This window comes from Entelurus aequoreus, linkage group LG11 (assembly GCF_033978785.1).
Source record: "Entelurus aequoreus isolate RoL-2023_Sb linkage group LG11, RoL_Eaeq_v1.1, whole genome shotgun sequence".
In the NCBI taxonomy this organism is placed as follows: Eukaryota; Metazoa; Chordata; class Actinopteri; order Syngnathiformes; family Syngnathidae; genus Entelurus; species Entelurus aequoreus.
Window position 1 is genome coordinate 50,501,767 of NC_084741.1, and position 17,048 is coordinate 50,518,814.

Genomic DNA, 17,048 nt, shown 5'->3' on the forward strand with positions numbered 1-17,048 from the left:
CATTAATTAGTTGTTTATTAGCTAGTCATTATTAAGTACTTATTAATGCCTTATTCTGCATGGCCTTATTATACAACCAGTAAGTCATTAACTAAGAGTCTTCCATCAATAACCTCAGAATTATTGCTTATTAGTAACCCTACCCCTCGTCGGCAGCGGCGATCACTGGAAACGAGTATGATTTTCCTCCTGTTGGTGGGATTGCCTTCAGAACACCTGTGCGTGAAATCTTTTAAAGTGGAGAGACTGGTGCACAGACAGCCACCACACTGTCCTTGGCAAAGAGAAGGCCAGGGTTCAATGGCATGGATACCAAGACAATTGGGGGCCCATCTTTGCTGCAGCCTTCTTCCGCTTTTGTGACTGTTGTGGAGCTTCTATTTAACCATCATCCGCTCACTCCGCCGTTGAGGTATTTTTCGACGAGGGAGACGCGCAGACTCCAACGTCACTTCATTGCTGTGGGGAGCTGTATCCGGTGGCAAGGGAAACCCAGGACGACCGGCACCTCCTCACAGCTGCTGGAGGCTGCCGGAGCTCCGGTCTGTCGGAGGACCGCCTATGGTGCGCTTACCAGCACTTGCTTTTCTCTCAGGGTGTGCTCCCCTAGCCTTTTGTCTTCCCAGACTAACCCACAAGGCAGCGGGGCAGTGGTTGGGTGATGCCAGGGTGTGTCCACAAAGTGGGCCTGCGCATCACGCCTCTGGGGACCACTGCAGCTCCGAGATCCCCTGCCACGTTTGCCTTGGGCCGCGGGGCCCTAGTTACCATGTGGAGGCTTGACAGGAGTCTTGGTGAAGGAGAGGCTGTGTACTGGCAGGAGAAAAATGATGCACAATGCTGCTTTTCCGTTCACCACAAGGGCTAGCCAGTGGCAGTGTCTGTAAGTGAGAGGTTAGCAAGCAGGTGGGAATTAGACATGCAACCTTCCCTCTAACTACTGTACTGGACGCATCACAACACCCTGTAGGCTGGGCCCACACACACACCCCTACCCTAACCCTAACCCTTATATGTTCCCCTAGTGTCCAAGTAACTCAAAATTAAGTCTTTTTTACTTTAATAAGAAACTAATTAATGGTGAATATGTTCCCCACACTAAAGTGTTACCAAAACATTATATATGCTAAATTTGATCATCATTAAATTAGTTCTCTGGTAGCGTAACGGTTTGTGTATGTGCCTTTTATGCCACTTGACGTGGGTTCAATTCTCAGCAGCGGCAAGCATTGTTTAATGTCTACAATTGTCTTATAAGAAGATTCACTCCATACTTGGCGGCGGTAGGCTACTTTAGTAGCGACAACTGCCCCTGGGGTAGGCGACCCCTGAAAAGAAAATTTGAGCACGCCACTGCTACTAAGACAATGTGTAGACAGAATAAAGTCCTAAATAGTGTTGTAACGATACCAAAATTTTGGTACCGGTAATAAATTATTTTGTAACTTTTCTAAATAAAGGGGACCGCAAAAAAATTGCAGTATTGGCTTTATTTTAACAAAAAATCTTAGGGTACATTAAACATATGTTTATTATTGCAGTTAAGTCCTTCAATAAAATAGTGAACATACAAGACAACTTGTCTTTTAGTAGTAAGTAAACAAACAAAAGCTCCTAAATAGTCTGCTGACGTATGCAATAACATATTGTGTCATTGATCATTCTATTATTTTGTCAACATTATTAAGGACAAGTGGTAGAAAATTAATTATTAATCTATTTGTTCATTTACTGTTAATATCTGCTTACTTTCTCTTTTAACATGTTCTGTCTACACTTCTGTTAAAATGTAATAATCACTTATTCTTCTGTTGTTTGACACTTTACATTAGTTTTGGATTATACCAAAAATTTGGGTATCAATTCGATACCAAGTAGTTACAGGATCATACATCGGTCATATTCAAATTCCTCATGTGTCCAGGGACATATTTCCTGAGTTTATAAACATATTATGCATTTAAAAAAAACGAAAGAAGATGTTGTGATGCCAAAAAATATTGACGTAATCATAGTAGTATCGACTAGATACGTGCCTATACTTGATATCATTACAGTGGATCCACCAATGGCGTTTGTTTACATGTTGATGCCGGTGTGCTACGGTGTGTAGTGAAGCATATTTAGCTATTCCTCGTCCTGCAGGGATGATACTTGTAAGAAACTTACTTTATTGGTCGCCATGGAGGCGAGGATTAGTAATTTACAAGTAGCTAAAACACTGCTGACGGCGGATGGACGTTAGCCACTAGCTAGCTAGCCATGTCTTAAAGCACCTCTTCCTGAGGGCGTTTCAGTGTTATAACTTCTCCTTTATCTTTAGTTTTTAGACCAAAATGCGTCCGTTCTCCCTTTTCTGTCTACACACTGTGTCTGTTTGTACGTACTCCGTGATTGTGTGCTGCCGAACATGCTCATCTGCTCGTAAACCAGCAATGTCAAGACGTGACTTCGGCGCGGGACCGTTACGTTTCAGAGACGGTATCGTACCGAAAATTATTAATTAGTATTGCGGTACTATACTAATACCGGTATACCGTACAACTCTAGTCCTAAAGAAGCAACAGCAGAGGTTTTGCCCACATACGAGATGGCTCCAGCTCAAATATATCAAAACAGTCTGTGAAGCAAAATAGCCCTCTGTCAATTTTACTCTGATCTTCTGTACGACATCCCCTCTCTTTTTTATTCCACCCACCAAATCATTTTTCTCTCTTCTCTTACTCACGCCAGCCCATCCCCTTCCCCCTCTCACCAATGCAGCTTGGAGGGCTGGGTTGCCAGTAGTATCTATTTTCCACTTGGATGCAGGTGATTCTGCTCTCCCCCTGCAATTCATATCCCGGATCACAGGAGAAGGTCACAGAGTCGCCAGGCTCCCGTCCTTCCCCATTGCGAGTGCCATTCATGGGAATACCTGGATCTCTGCAGGCAGTTGCAAGAGAACCTGCGTATTCACACACAGATTATGGGTGCAGGTCCACAGACAGCATTTGCCTGAATTTCAATGGTTTTGCATCTCATGCCCTGACAATGCATTTGAAATATAGCAAATAACATAAGAGGGTTCCCAAAATGTTATTTACATTTCAGGAATTCCAGCCAACCTAAAAGTATTTAGACATTTGACATCCTTTTAACTAAAACTATTTGTGACTCAAAGGGCATTTATTTCAAACTGATTTGATTTTTTGAATGTCAATTTAAAATAATACTTAAAGGCAGTGGTGTGCCGTCAGGGCCAGCAAGGCCTCGTCTGATGGCCTAACATAACCAGAAATCATGATCATAATTAAAGATACAATTATTTTTTAATTTACTTTCCCTAAATATCTAAAAGTATTCATATTCTCTTCATGTCGTATTATGCTCCTTCCAGTGCTGTTGTTTTTAGTTTTAGTTTGTATCTAATCAGAATTCAGCTAGCTTATGTTGCCATGCTGTATCAAATCTGCTAGAGGCCTTCAGATTCAGCAATGCAGGCGTTCGTGCACTGTAAGCAAACGGGGACATACAGTTGATAGATAATTGCAATAGCCAATCAGATCACGAGTTGTTGTCAGTAAGGCCTCCTAGCTGGCCTCACGATGGATGTGACATTTACGAATTTCCTATGATTGGATACTCATCGGGACCGTTAGCGGATGAATTTGAGAACACAGAGTTGAGAGACAGTTGCGATAGCCAATCAGATCACAAGTTGTTGACAGTAGCCTATACAAGTAGCCTGATGTTAATGAGACTGTGATTGGATACACACTTGTCATTCCAAAGTGAGTATCCATTCACAAGTTTCAATTTAGCAGTAAGCGGGAAATGTTGCGCCTTAGCCATACCAGGATAGCAGAGAAGGAGAACAACACGTTGATTAGGTGGCAGATATATATTTGCAAGGCCATTTTCATGAAGGATATTTAAAAAGAAACTACATCTTGTGAGACGATGTCGACCAACCCCGGAAGCTAGCTCAGCTGTTCTGGCGATGAAATGGGGAAATGCTCTCCATTTCCACTCGAATAAGACGACGAAGAGGGGTACTACTGGCTTACACGGCGTTGAATAGGTCCTACAAAATGGAATTTTCAATTTTAATTTTGACAGTACCACATAAGATATGTTTTAATTGCTGATGCGTTTTAATTGATTTTTAAATGTGCCAGAAAATAACATGTTTTGTACACTGTTGATGTGATTCCATGGCCAGTAGGGTGTAAATGTGTTTCTCCAGCAATGGTCATGTGGTGACATCAATTATGGTATTTTGAGAGGTAATCTTTGAAGTCGGACATCACTGAAGGCCTAGGTGGGAAACACAAGTCCCACCACTACTTAGAGGTGCTTTTTGCAATTTCCAAATAGTAACATTTTTCAAAGATAAAAATATAACAAGAATACCACCGGCTATCTTTGGGATTGGGTTGAAGTTGCTGTATTTTATTTTATTAGAATGATTGACCTTCTGTGATTTTCGTATACACATTTGTTTTATTAGCCAAGAGGAGCTATTGTAACCTGTAACCTGTTTTGAAACAGTTTTATTATAATTGATATACCATTTATTATATTACAAGAATCGTGCTGAAACGAGAATTATTCTGAATTCCATCGCAAACTAAATGTCGGAGTCAATTCGCATCGTGAGGTTCCAGAAGATTCCCACTTCTAGTAAAAGGACAAAGTTCATGAATCTATAACATTTTATTGGACAGTGCCAAAAAGATCTAAGCATGTTAACATTAGAATCATTACGTTTTAGCCAATTTTGCAGCTGTACACAGAGTCATATAACTTGGTTTGTAACAAATGCTAACTGTTATAAACCTATAGTATTTTATTGAACAGTGACGATGAGGTATAGTTTGTTGTCCAGGTACTTGTTTTTAAATATTTTATCTCCAGAAGTGTACAGTATAATGTATGTAAGCAGTTAATAAAATAGACAATGAAATATTAATAAAAAATGATAAATAACGGACAATATTTTCATGATGACAAATATTGCACTTGCCTTGACATTGCTATTTTAATCTCCATGAAATCTACAGTCCTTAAAAACACCATTATCAGAATCTTGCAATACAATACGACAATCAATGATGACACAGTAGCACATTGTCTTCTAAGAAAAAATACTCACTGGAGAAGTCAATGGCAAAGCCAGACTTGGTGATGTAAAAGTCAGTTTCAAACTGAATGGTGACTACATTGAGAGTTGAGTGGATCCCCTCAGGCAGCAGTGAGCCGCTAACCTCCTTCAGAGACATTTCATTCTCCGGAGGACCATCCCACACCTTCAGGATATCATGGGATGCTTCTGTATCGAAAGCAAGAAACTGCAGGCTGCGAAAGTAGTAAAACAAGATGGTTATATTGACTCCAGTTATGTTGGTTCACTTTAAAATATTATGTGTAGTATTCAACAGGATGTCCTACCGATAGTAACTAATGATATTTGATTAAACTAATAGTGTTTAATCAAAAGAGCTAAAAGTCTTGCTTACAAATAAACTAAGGAATGTTTTTTGAAGAAGGGAAGCAGAGGTTCAGCTGAACTAGGAAGGCCTGGAGTCAGAACAAATGGAAAATCAATCAAGAGAACATTTTTTTTAGCTGTTTGGCTTTCTTGTTGAGATTTGCTGCAATCAATGTCTATTCAGTATCTGCATATATGTACGATTTTACTGATCAGCAGTTTCATTCAGATATACTATATCATGGAAATGGTCATTCAGCAGCCAACTTGCTTGATCGTTGTCTTACTCCACACCAGTGGTCTTCAACAGGCGATTCATGGATTTTTTTAATTTTTTCCGGGGATTGGAAATTATTAGTTAATTAGAATTTTTTTAGAATATATTTTTTGTATACATAAACACTTTTTTCAAAATGTAAATGTATTTAAGTGATCCTTAACATTGAGCCAACACACTGTAGTGAACAGATAAATGGGCCGTCAACCAGAGATTCACTCCAGATCTAGTTTGGGGGTCCCTGGCCTAGAAAACGATGTATACAGATGCCTTACTTGTCCAATGTACTGTTTTAAACTTATATATTGAGTGTATATATATATATATATATATATATATATATATATATATATATATATATATATATATATATATATACACAAGTAGTATATATATATATATATATATATATATATATATATATATATATATATATATATATATATATATATATATATATATATATATATATACACACACGTAGTAGTATATATATATATATATATATATATATATATATATATATATATATATATATATATATATATATATATATATATATATATATATATATATATACGTATCTGTAAGGTAAATATTAATCACAAAAAAAAAAGGTTATTGCACGATTGATTACAATTTTTGATTTTGTATTAAAGCATAGTAACCACCTAATTTAATCTGAGCGCACTTGAGGCCTGATCTACTAAAGGTTTGCATGCCATAAAAAATGTGCAGACTTGATAGTACATGCAAAACTGATCTACTAAACTTGTGCTCAGAGGATTGCTTCTTTTAATTGAGCAGAATAAGGAGCGCAATCCATTTAGCGTGTCTGTCTTCATGAAGATGCCGAACCTATGCTAATTATCGGAACACCTACAATACCGGGAGGAGAAAACGCAAATATAATTATTTAGCAAACGCGGTCTGCCATATCAAGATTGAAATTCTTCAGCGCCCACTGCTTTGTATTTATTTTTGGCACATCGAGATAGGATGCGCAATCTGGCAGTTGTGCAGAAAAAGCTGTGAGAAAGGAGGTGAACCCGCTGCAGCGCCGTCTTACGTATGCTTGTCAACATACTGTATATAGACTGTCAAAAAATAGTATTATTAATTATTAGGGATCTAAAAAATAATCGGTACAAACCAATAATCAATTTTAACTTTAGAAATATAAGTACATTGTTTGTCGGGCCTCATGATCCATCTACTGTATATGTAAGATGTCCGGTTGAAAAGTCAGGAATCGGTTTGTAGATCTTATACAAAATATGACCGCTGTAATCTTGCAAGACTTCTGTGATGATGTAATACGAGAGTACCACGCAATGTAAACCAATCAGAAGAAAAGTAAGGCGGGTCTTTGTGTCTTTGATTTTCACACACATTTCAGCGCAGTGTTGTCAACTTGGCGACTTTCTCGCTAAATCTAGAATATTTCCATCTCCTCTCAGTGACTTTCTTTCTCAAAAGTGACTAGCAACAAATCTAGCATTTTTTTTGGGATGTTGATTGACATGAAAGCGCATATCACTCTAATGTCGTTTAATGTACAAGCGGTGCTGCTGTGAGCCTTTCGTCACAGGCAGTCAGTCCCCTGTCTACTTAATGTCTGCTTTTAGGCAGCTTGTACTAAAAAAACATTTCGTAGTTCTTTTAAGTGCAATCACAACAAAGTCAATTCCATTCTCGTCAGAGCAGAGAGGTGACGCACACCTACTCAGCGCAAAGCTGCCGCTGTTTCTGCCTTGGTTGAGATCTAAGTGTTTCATCACTGTCACGCTTCAAATAAAAACAAACATATCATTCATGTCAATGAGCCAGTCAATACATTTGGTTAGTTCTTGATTATCAAAACCCTTTAGTCTTTTGATCAAATTTGATACTCTAACATTTAACATATGCCTAAATATAACAATAAATACCTGGTTGTGGAAATAAAGTAACGTCATGTTAGGTCATAGTAATAAATATTGTATTTGGTTGGTACAATTCACCGTATTTTTGTTGTCGATTTTCATAACAGAAACTAAAAGATTAGTTGTTGTGCAGGAAAGCCAAGTGCTTTATTCGACACGGATGACCAAATTATAGAGTCTGTGGTGATATTTGGTAGCAACAAGAAAATATTCTAATAGTATTAATAAAATAGATTAATAAATATATCGTAGGCTCAACAGCATATACTGAATCTTGATATCGCCAGCAAACATAGCTGAACAACATGGACATATACAGCTAAATAATGAGACAAAATATGAACTTCACATCATAAAAACAACTGCAGACATTAATTGTAAATGACAGACTAATAGTTATAGCAGGAACTTAAAAACAAATGTATCCTTTATCTCATAATCGTCACCATCGCACTAGTTATGTCAATCAAATATATTACTTAACAATGCACAAATAAGTCCAAATTTGTCATCTCGGATTAATGCGTAATTTGTGGACCCCTCAGATGTAAAGACATGATGTGCCTCCAATCTTTTCTTCTCTAAATACTGTAAGTGTCAGGTGAAGTGAGGTCACAGTAGCTTCTTGGTGATGATAAATGGTTTAAATCTTTAAAAAAATATTTTTCTTAAACTGTAAAAATCCACTCCATCCCATTATAAATATTTTTTTCATGATCGCTTTTATATTTGCCTTTAATCTGTTCAAAATAATCCTAAATCTGCACAGATTCAGGTAAATAAACAGTAGCCTAATAGGGCTTAGAAGACCATCGCCTGAAACCCAGAAGGGTCATGCGATTGCAACCCATCTATTTGCTAATAATTAATACAGGAACCACCTGTTTTGTATTTGTCTGTTTAAAAAATAAACACATGACATGATTCTGATATGATATGATATATTACATTTTCTTTTCACTATGCAAAACTTACATCTGCATTGAAACGCATGGATTCGTATCGCATCGAATCAAATCGTAATGTTTTAAAAAGTATTGTTAGTGAATTGTATCGTAACCCATGTATCGGGATTCATATTGGATCGCCATTTATGGTAGAGTTGCACACCTCTATTAACTATTGCTGGATATGTTGTCAAATCTTGATGACTTTAGGGTTTGAAGAAAATGAATGTGTTTTGGTGTCTGCATGTGTTTTTAAATGACGTTAGTTTTTTTCATATGGAAGATGTTATATTAACATATCTCCTAAAATTCCCCCAAAAATGGTACATATTATATTTGCCTGCTGCATTTTTCAAAACATAGTACAATGCCTCAAGTCGGAGCATATTAACATGAGTGTGCAGTAAAGAAGTTTCTCCATGGTGAAAGCCGCATAGTACACGCAAAAACCCAATTTAAATAAGGCGGTCTGCACCAGTTATCAATCGTAAACGCAGCCTTAGTAGAGCACATGCAACATGGCCACTAGAAGTAAATACAATTTTAGAGTTTGCATATGCTGTTAAGCGTGTGGTATTTGGATCTTTTTTTTAATTTTTTAATTTTATTATTTTTTTTATTTATTTTTTTTTGTCCTGTCCAGCTTCTCAGGCAAATCATATAGTAGATGTAGATGCCTATATCGGCTGTTCAGATTTATTTTACAAAAGAGAAGTGTAGGATACTTCTCTTGTTGCCTTATTTGTATTTGACTTTATTAAATGTATTTATATTATCATTTGGTGCAGCCAGGCCGGAGCAGGAGGGGATAGAAAGAGAGGTATTTGGATCTAAATAGATCAGGCCCTTGCTTTTTTCCCATAGTTACCTAAAAGGCAAGACAGGTTGTTACACAGTCAGTGATCAGGTCAATGCATACGCCAGTGCAAAGATGAGTGAGGTGAGTCCAACTTGTGTGCTTGGTGGCACATTTCAATTCAAAATACACCCTGACTGGACTTTAGATACAATTGTTACCAAATTTTGAGCACGTAAAATCAAATTTACTTGAATTGCAATCAGGTAAAACAAAAAAAAAATGGTGTATGACATTCTGAAAATAAAATTGCGTTTGTAAAATGTGCATATTGGAATCTGTTTTAAAGTTCATTTCAACCATGCAAGCAAGTAATTGGCTGCGATTAATCACGATTCATTTAAGTTCAAGTGTGATTCATGTTTTGTTTTTGTTTTTTAATAATTTGACAGTACTAATTTGCGTACAGAGGATATAAAACAACCTAGATACATTTATCAAACAATTCAAGTCGGAGTTGGACATGTTTTTATGTTAATTGTTTTACAAAAACTTTAGCGTCATTTAATTAAGGGGAACAATTCGGGTCTCCTTTCTGGTATTTCTGGATGAATTAACAAAAATCCTAACAGATACAGAAAATGCGTCCAACAATATGTTTATCCAATTAGTAAACATGTGACTGTATACTTTTCTCTATATAGTGTATTTTATTATTTTTTTAAAACAGTAAAGCAAAACAACTGATTATAGCAGAAAAAAATGTCAACACAATGTAAAAGCAACCTGAATTACCTGACAATATTGCCAGAGCTGACCTCAATGGTCCATGTGCACCTCAGGTTGTTGTCATACGGAAATGGATAACCAGGTGAAAGGATGCGTCCTGATGTTTTCCCCTTGAAATTGCCGCCACACTCCGCTGAATGCACACAAACACATATAATGAAAACAAAAAGTTTTTCTGACAAAGCACTAGGAAATGTTATATTTTTCCATAGACGACGAAAAAAAAGTTCTGCTTGGCCTTTGCAACTTACAAAAGATATCTCATCTCAGTGTCTGCTAATAGTATCATTAACTCATTTTAAAAAGACGTTCCAGAGAATATATAGCGTTGGCGAGTCCTTGCATTCAAAACCGTAATAAATATATTTTCATTCAAACTATGGCATTTCTCTCGTGATTGAAATCTTGCTGTCTATAAACTTAAAGAACAAGCGACACAAAATTAATAGGAGCATAGTATAAGTTTCTAACTGTACTTGGTTCTATTCACATTTAAGCAGTATTCAGGCATAAAATGAGTAACAATTCATCATAAAGTAAAAAGAGTATAATCCTATTTAACATTCATCACATGAATTCTGAGCCTTAAGTGATTAACCACTGTTAAAGATATTATTTTTGATTGAGTTAAATAATGTATGCTACAAGTCTCTCGTTTGTCACTGAGGAAGTGCACACAGCTGTGTAAAATGTCCTTTCTTACATAATAAAACAAAATACAAAAAGTGACTTGTATCACTTTCAACAGGTTTGCACAGTGCAGGGAAAACATTTAATGTTTTGTCTGCCTCCACAGTGTTATTCATTATGAGTATAAAAAGTACAGTCTAGCTGTGCATCATGTCCTTGGCTAAGTAGGATTTAATATGGACCTATGATGATTTTCCTCTTTTCTGGCTTATTATCCATCCATCAATTTTCTACCGCTTGTCCCTCTTAATGGTACAATAATGGATACTCCTGTTAAACAATGCCAAAGCATCAAGTCACAATGTTCATGCATTTTGGCGTGAACTTGGGTTATGCAGTCTGGCTAAGTTGTGATGTCATGGCGAGATGGACATAAATAAGTATTTGGACATTAAGTAAAGCTATCAGTCTGAGGGAGAGGAGTTGGAGGAAACCCCCAAAAAGTAAGATAAAGTTTTATTTTCATATAATCTTGGCCTGCGCATAATAATACTGACGTGTGACACGTGGGCAGTTAAATAAATGTCGTTCAAATCAGCTTTTTAATGCAACTCTGTGCAGGAGAATGTGCAGGTGTACCTAATGTTGTGACCTGAAACACTGTACATTTTCAAAAGATACATTCTGATACTTTTGGAGTAGGTGGGGCAAGGTTTCATTTGCAATCTGGGAAAATCTTGCAGACAGACTCAAAAAATGGGTTATAAATGTGACTGTGGAGCAACATTTACACCAAAGCATATCCAATAAACACGGCGTGGCTAGGTTAGGAGAGTGGCCGTGCCAGCAACCTGAGGGTTCCTGGGCAAGACACTTCACCCTTGCTCCTGATGGGTCGTGGTTAGCTCCTTACATGGCAGCTCCCACCATCAGTGTGTGAATGTGTATGTGAATGGGTGAATGTGGAAATAGTCTCAAAGCACTTTGAGTGCCTTGCTGGTAGAAAACACTATACAAGTATAACCCATTTACCATTTACCATACATATTATGTAGACTACAACAAAGTGTTTTAAATGTAGATTAAAGTCATCGTAGGTCTCCATTAAATATGCATAAACAATGTGATGATGGCTCCTGGGCTGTCCGATCTAAACAAAAGGTCCCGATTAAGTTTGGTATTTTTTTAAAAAAATGTAGCTATATTCAAATAAAAACGATAATATTGATACATGTTACCATTAACCCTGGCCCCCCTTGTTCAGAGAGTAAGCGTCATCACCCATTGATTTATTGAGCCATCCACAATGTACATCGTTAATAAGAAGCAGTTTTCTGTAAAACTATATGATTTCATTCCTTGCCGCTTATTGAGGGCCCCTGACCTAAACTATATACCCAAGTAACAAGAAACAGCGCCAAAGAGTAAGCATACATGCACAAGGTTGTCCGTTCACAATGAATCCATTCATACACGGTGAATGGGGTGAATCTTTGAATGCTGATCAATTCTGATATTGTGTATGGCCTGAAAATGTGTACACATATGGACTGCAATAGAACATATGAGGTACATAGAAAAAGATTACCTATACATGATGGCAGATTGCTGTCCCATGCCCTTCTTTCTCCCGTCATGCACTTAAGTATGCCACTGCCGTGAAGGGTGTAGCCTTGGTCACAGCCATACGTAATTGCACTTCCAGCAAAGTGACCCTGGTCACTCACTTTAAAGCCAAATTGCGGCACTCCAGGTTCATCACAGTGGGACAGCTCAAAACCTGGAAGGGTCCAAGTGAGAGACAAAGTGAAGACAATGCACAAAAATGTTCTCTTTAACTAATTGAGTCCACTTTTAAGCACAATTTTTCTTATTTATCGTTGGTGTTAAAAGGTATTGATTGCCGTTTGAGAATTAATTTCCGGTGAGTGCTGGGCTTACAATACGATTGTATTCCTTGACAAAAATTGATTATTCAACACTAAGTAGAATTAGATGTTTGCAATTACGGGGACAATTGACTGGGAACATTTATTATCATATGCACTTGTTCTACTTGGAGGTCATACAATACAGATAAAGATAAAATAAAACCCAAACAAAAAAATGTTGCAGAAAGTCTTTGAACTTGACCATGGCCCTTAATATGCATTGCCTATCTTCAGGTACTAAACCTAAGTGTTCTGCAAGGCAGCAGCGGCGGCCTCATATAAACCCAGCAGTGCTGATTTACAGTCTCTCCTTACCGCGAGGTCTTTGCCCATGCCAGATGTTATGGTAGTATTACAAGTGTCATGCCCAGCATAAATCTGAAGCAGTTATGGCTCACATTTAGAAAATTACATCGGCACTTTTGATAGAAAAGTCATGAAAACATGAACCGAGATTTCATGTTGAAAGAAGACTATGTAAGCTGTCCATATGAGCCCTCTCTTTCCATACATCACTCAATCATTTCCAATTGGCAAAAGGACATTTATTTTGCTTGAAGAAATTGCACACAAACAGTGCGCATTTTGTATGCTGCTTTTTAAACTTGAGAACATATGTAGAACACCTCCAAATGTATTCAACTTATGTTTAATTAATCACAATTAATGTAATTTACTGTAGTTGTATGCTTTAAATGAATGTCGAGGACACCACATTTTGTTATAATGTAATGTTTCATCTGTAAGCATGCGCTGCATAAAGGGCTGTGGCCATCAATTATCTGAACAAACAATCGAGTAATCGGATAAAACACACTTTGAAGCCTCAATGTGTATTTTAGAAAAAAATGGTGAAAAACAAACATTTTTCTGCCTGCCATTTTCATCATCAGCATTAACATGTGTGCATTAATAACTTTTTTTTTTTTTAATTCTCCGCTGTTGGCCGCCAAATAGATCACTGCATCCACACACCACCGCTCTAATGTACACTCTATTGCAGTGGCCGTGCGGAAACTATGTCATGTATTTACAGTTCCAGGCACTCAGTGCGGTTCAGACTCCATACATTTTTATCAATTAAACTTATCAAACAATTAAAGATACCCAATATAAACCAAAGCTTTTTTCAACTAAAAATAAATCGATATAGGACCCGATCTATTAAAGTTCTGCATGTATTAGAACATGTGCAAACTTTATATGGCAAGCAAAGCTGATCTACTAAGCTCGTGCGCAGAAGATTGCAAAATAAGGAGCGCAATCTCTTTAACGTGCTTGTCTTCATGAATATGCAGAATATATGATGATCATCAGAACACCTACAATAGTGGGAGGAAAAATGCTAATCTAAATATTTACCACATGCAGTGTGATTAGGGAAGACTAAAACTGGTATGTGGTAGCTGTTTTGTGTCTTTATTTAGCACGTCTGAAATGTGCGTGCAAACCGGCAGTTGGGCAGAAATAGCTGTGAGAAAGGAGGAGATTGCGCTGCAGCTCTGCTTTACATACTCTTGTTAACAAATATGGACTGTCAAAAATCAAAATATTAAACATATTGTCTATTCATCAATATCATTTTCTAATTTTATAGCTGCTGGATGACTTAAGGGGCTTATTAAAACAAATTGAATTGATTGATAAATTGGTGCCTGCTTGCATTTAAAAAATGTTTTAATGGCATTTCTTTTTCCCATACATATGAAACACACTTATTGCTATATGCATTTTTTTGCGTCTGGAACATTCCAGCGCACACTCGCAGTTAGTGCCAGCATCTCCCAGGGCGCACCTTAAGCATGCAGAAAAACAATTTCTGTTGTACATTCGACTGCAGGACTACTTGCTAGGGACGGCGTGGCGTAGTGGGTAAAGCAACCGTGCCAGAAACCTCAGGGTTGCAGGTTTGCTCCCCGCCTCTTACCATCCAAAAAATCGCTGCCGTTGTGTCCTTGGGCAGGACACTTCACCCTTTGCCCCCGGTGCCGCTCACACCGGGGAAATGAATGATGAATGAATGGTAGGTGGTGGTCGGAGGGGCCGTAGGCGCAAACTGGCAGCCTCGCTTCCGTCAGTCTACCCCAGGGCAGCTGTGGCTACAAATGTAACTTACCACCACCAGGTGTGAATGAATGATGGGTTCCCACTTCTCTGTGAGCGCTTTGAGTATCTAACAATAGAAAAGCGCGATATAAAATCTAATCCATTATTATTATTATTATTTACTTCTTAAATGCCCAGACAAATTGGTACAAAATGGTCTACTGCATGTTTGAAAACAAAGCAAAACACCACAGGTAGGAACATGATAACATGAATGTGCAATAAATGAGTGTCTCCATGGTGAAAGCCGCATAGTACATGCAAAAACCTTATTTAAATAATGTGGCCTGCACCAGTTTTGTACTTATCAATTGTACACACGGTCTTAGTAGATCACACGCAACCACTGATAGTACACACAATTTTATATTTTGCACATACTGTTTAGTGCATGGTATTTGGATCTTAGTAGATCAGGGGCTGTACTTATCAAGCTTCTTAGAGTGCCATTTTACACTTAAGTCCTGAGAATGTGCGAAATTTAGTCCTACTCTCAAACTTAAGAATAAAAGCTTTTTATCAACGTTCTTAAGTCTAAGAATCACTCCTACTCTCCACGATATTTAAGAGACCTTCAGAGGTGTCTTAAGTGGTTAGGAGTTGCCAGCAGGGGATGGCACTGAGGCGAGAGAGACGTGCGCGAACGTTCAGGGAACGGAACAATGTTTTTGTTTTTTTTGATGACGAGCAGCTGATCAAACGGTATCGTTTAGACAGAGCGGATATTATTTTTGCCAAAGATTTAATACTTTTCGATTCCTTGTTGATTTCTGCATGTGGCTGCAGTGGGCTAGTATATATAGAGCCACCCACACCAGTTTCAAATTAGTTGCCTAATTAATGAATTGGAAAGAAAATGTTATGACAGTAGCGTATGTGTGTGGCCGTGAGGTGAGTGACGTCAGTGAGTGTGTGGGCGATAGAAGAGAGGGAGTGGTAGCGTGAGTGCCGGCGGGGACTAGTTTGTTTTGTATTATTTTGTAGTTTATTGTCAAAATATACACTCCCATTGTCCACTTAAATATTTCCAAGATATTTCTTTATTCTTAGACAACGGATTCCCTTCCGTGATTGGTCATTTCTATGGACACAGAAATGACGTCACCTAAAATTCCGTTTACGGCACATAGTAATGTCGTAATTCAGCTCTGAGTGTGACACTTAAGATTCAGTCCTACACTTCGCTGAAAGTGTGAGTAAGACGCTTGATAACTAACTTTTAAGTGCAGCTTTCAGCGAAGAATGTATTTACTCTTAAGTCAACTCTTAGCAGACTTCTTAGGAGTAATTCTAAGAAGCTTGATAAGTACTGCCCCAGGTCCTTAACCGGTTAATCATTACAGCCCTAGCTTCATATTTCTAAGAAAACTGCAAATTGTGGTGGAAGTAGCGTATATTTTACCACTTGGACAAGAGACAACAACAGACTAGTAAAAAAAGAACATTAAATCGGACCACAACATAATGCTGTAATTTCTTTGAGGAAGTACAGTGAATAATCAAAAATAGTTAGGTTTTAGAGTATATGCTGTAGTGCCTGGGCTTCAATAATAGACCCTAAACAACTGTACAAGGTACAATAAAGATGGTTACGCGTCATCATTGTATGTGTTATTTAGTAACTGGAAAAAGCCTTCACAACCTCACATGACATAAACAGAGTCTTACTACGGTATGTGAGGCGGAACCCAGCTGCTGTCGCCTCCTGGTCAGAGTAGAATTCCAACCACATATTGTTGGAAGTACTGGTCAGGGACAGACCCAGCATGGAAGTGCCGGTGTACGTGCTGAGAAGTGCGGCAGCACCATCTCGACCATCATACACCTGATCGGAGACAAAAGAAAAGAATATAATAATGGATGCAATGCAACCTACAATGATTGAACCAAAGACAACCAGAATGATTACATTGAAAAGGAATACTGAAGAAACAGGGAAACAATTAACCGAAGCTATTAGTCTTGAATATTAGTTTTATGTGGCAATATGAGAAATTGCTCCAAGGGACCGTAACTTCTTTGATTTGATACTGTTAATCAGTAGTGGTAAATTCCCAAGACAGAAAGTGACATGCATAATATCAAACTTAAAACAAAAGTTTTTTTGATGAAGGTGCAGTGTGCAAAGTTATTAATATTTCCAATTAATAGAGTGGTATTCATTTCATCAAATG

The 17,048-nt window shown here is 37.7% G+C and overlaps 1 protein-coding gene across 3 annotated transcripts in view; it reads right to left on the reverse strand.

Moving 5' to 3' along the window:
- Nucleotides 1-17,048, reverse strand: part of LOC133660203 (CUB and sushi domain-containing protein 3-like) — a 616,484-nt gene that overhangs the window by 306,595 nt on the left and 292,841 nt on the right. For all 3 annotated transcript variants that reach the window (XM_062063483.1, XM_062063482.1, XM_062063484.1), the window contains exons 23-27: nucleotides 16,543-16,699; nucleotides 12,426-12,617; nucleotides 10,214-10,340; nucleotides 5,138-5,340; nucleotides 2,756-2,947 (exon numbers count right to left, since the gene is read on the reverse strand). In XM_062063483.1, coding sequence (XP_061919467.1) covers nucleotides 2,756-2,947; nucleotides 5,138-5,340; nucleotides 10,214-10,340; nucleotides 12,426-12,617; nucleotides 16,543-16,699 — 871 coding nt within the window. The remainder of the gene's footprint in view (nucleotides 1-2,755; nucleotides 2,948-5,137; nucleotides 5,341-10,213; nucleotides 10,341-12,425; nucleotides 12,618-16,542; nucleotides 16,700-17,048) is intronic.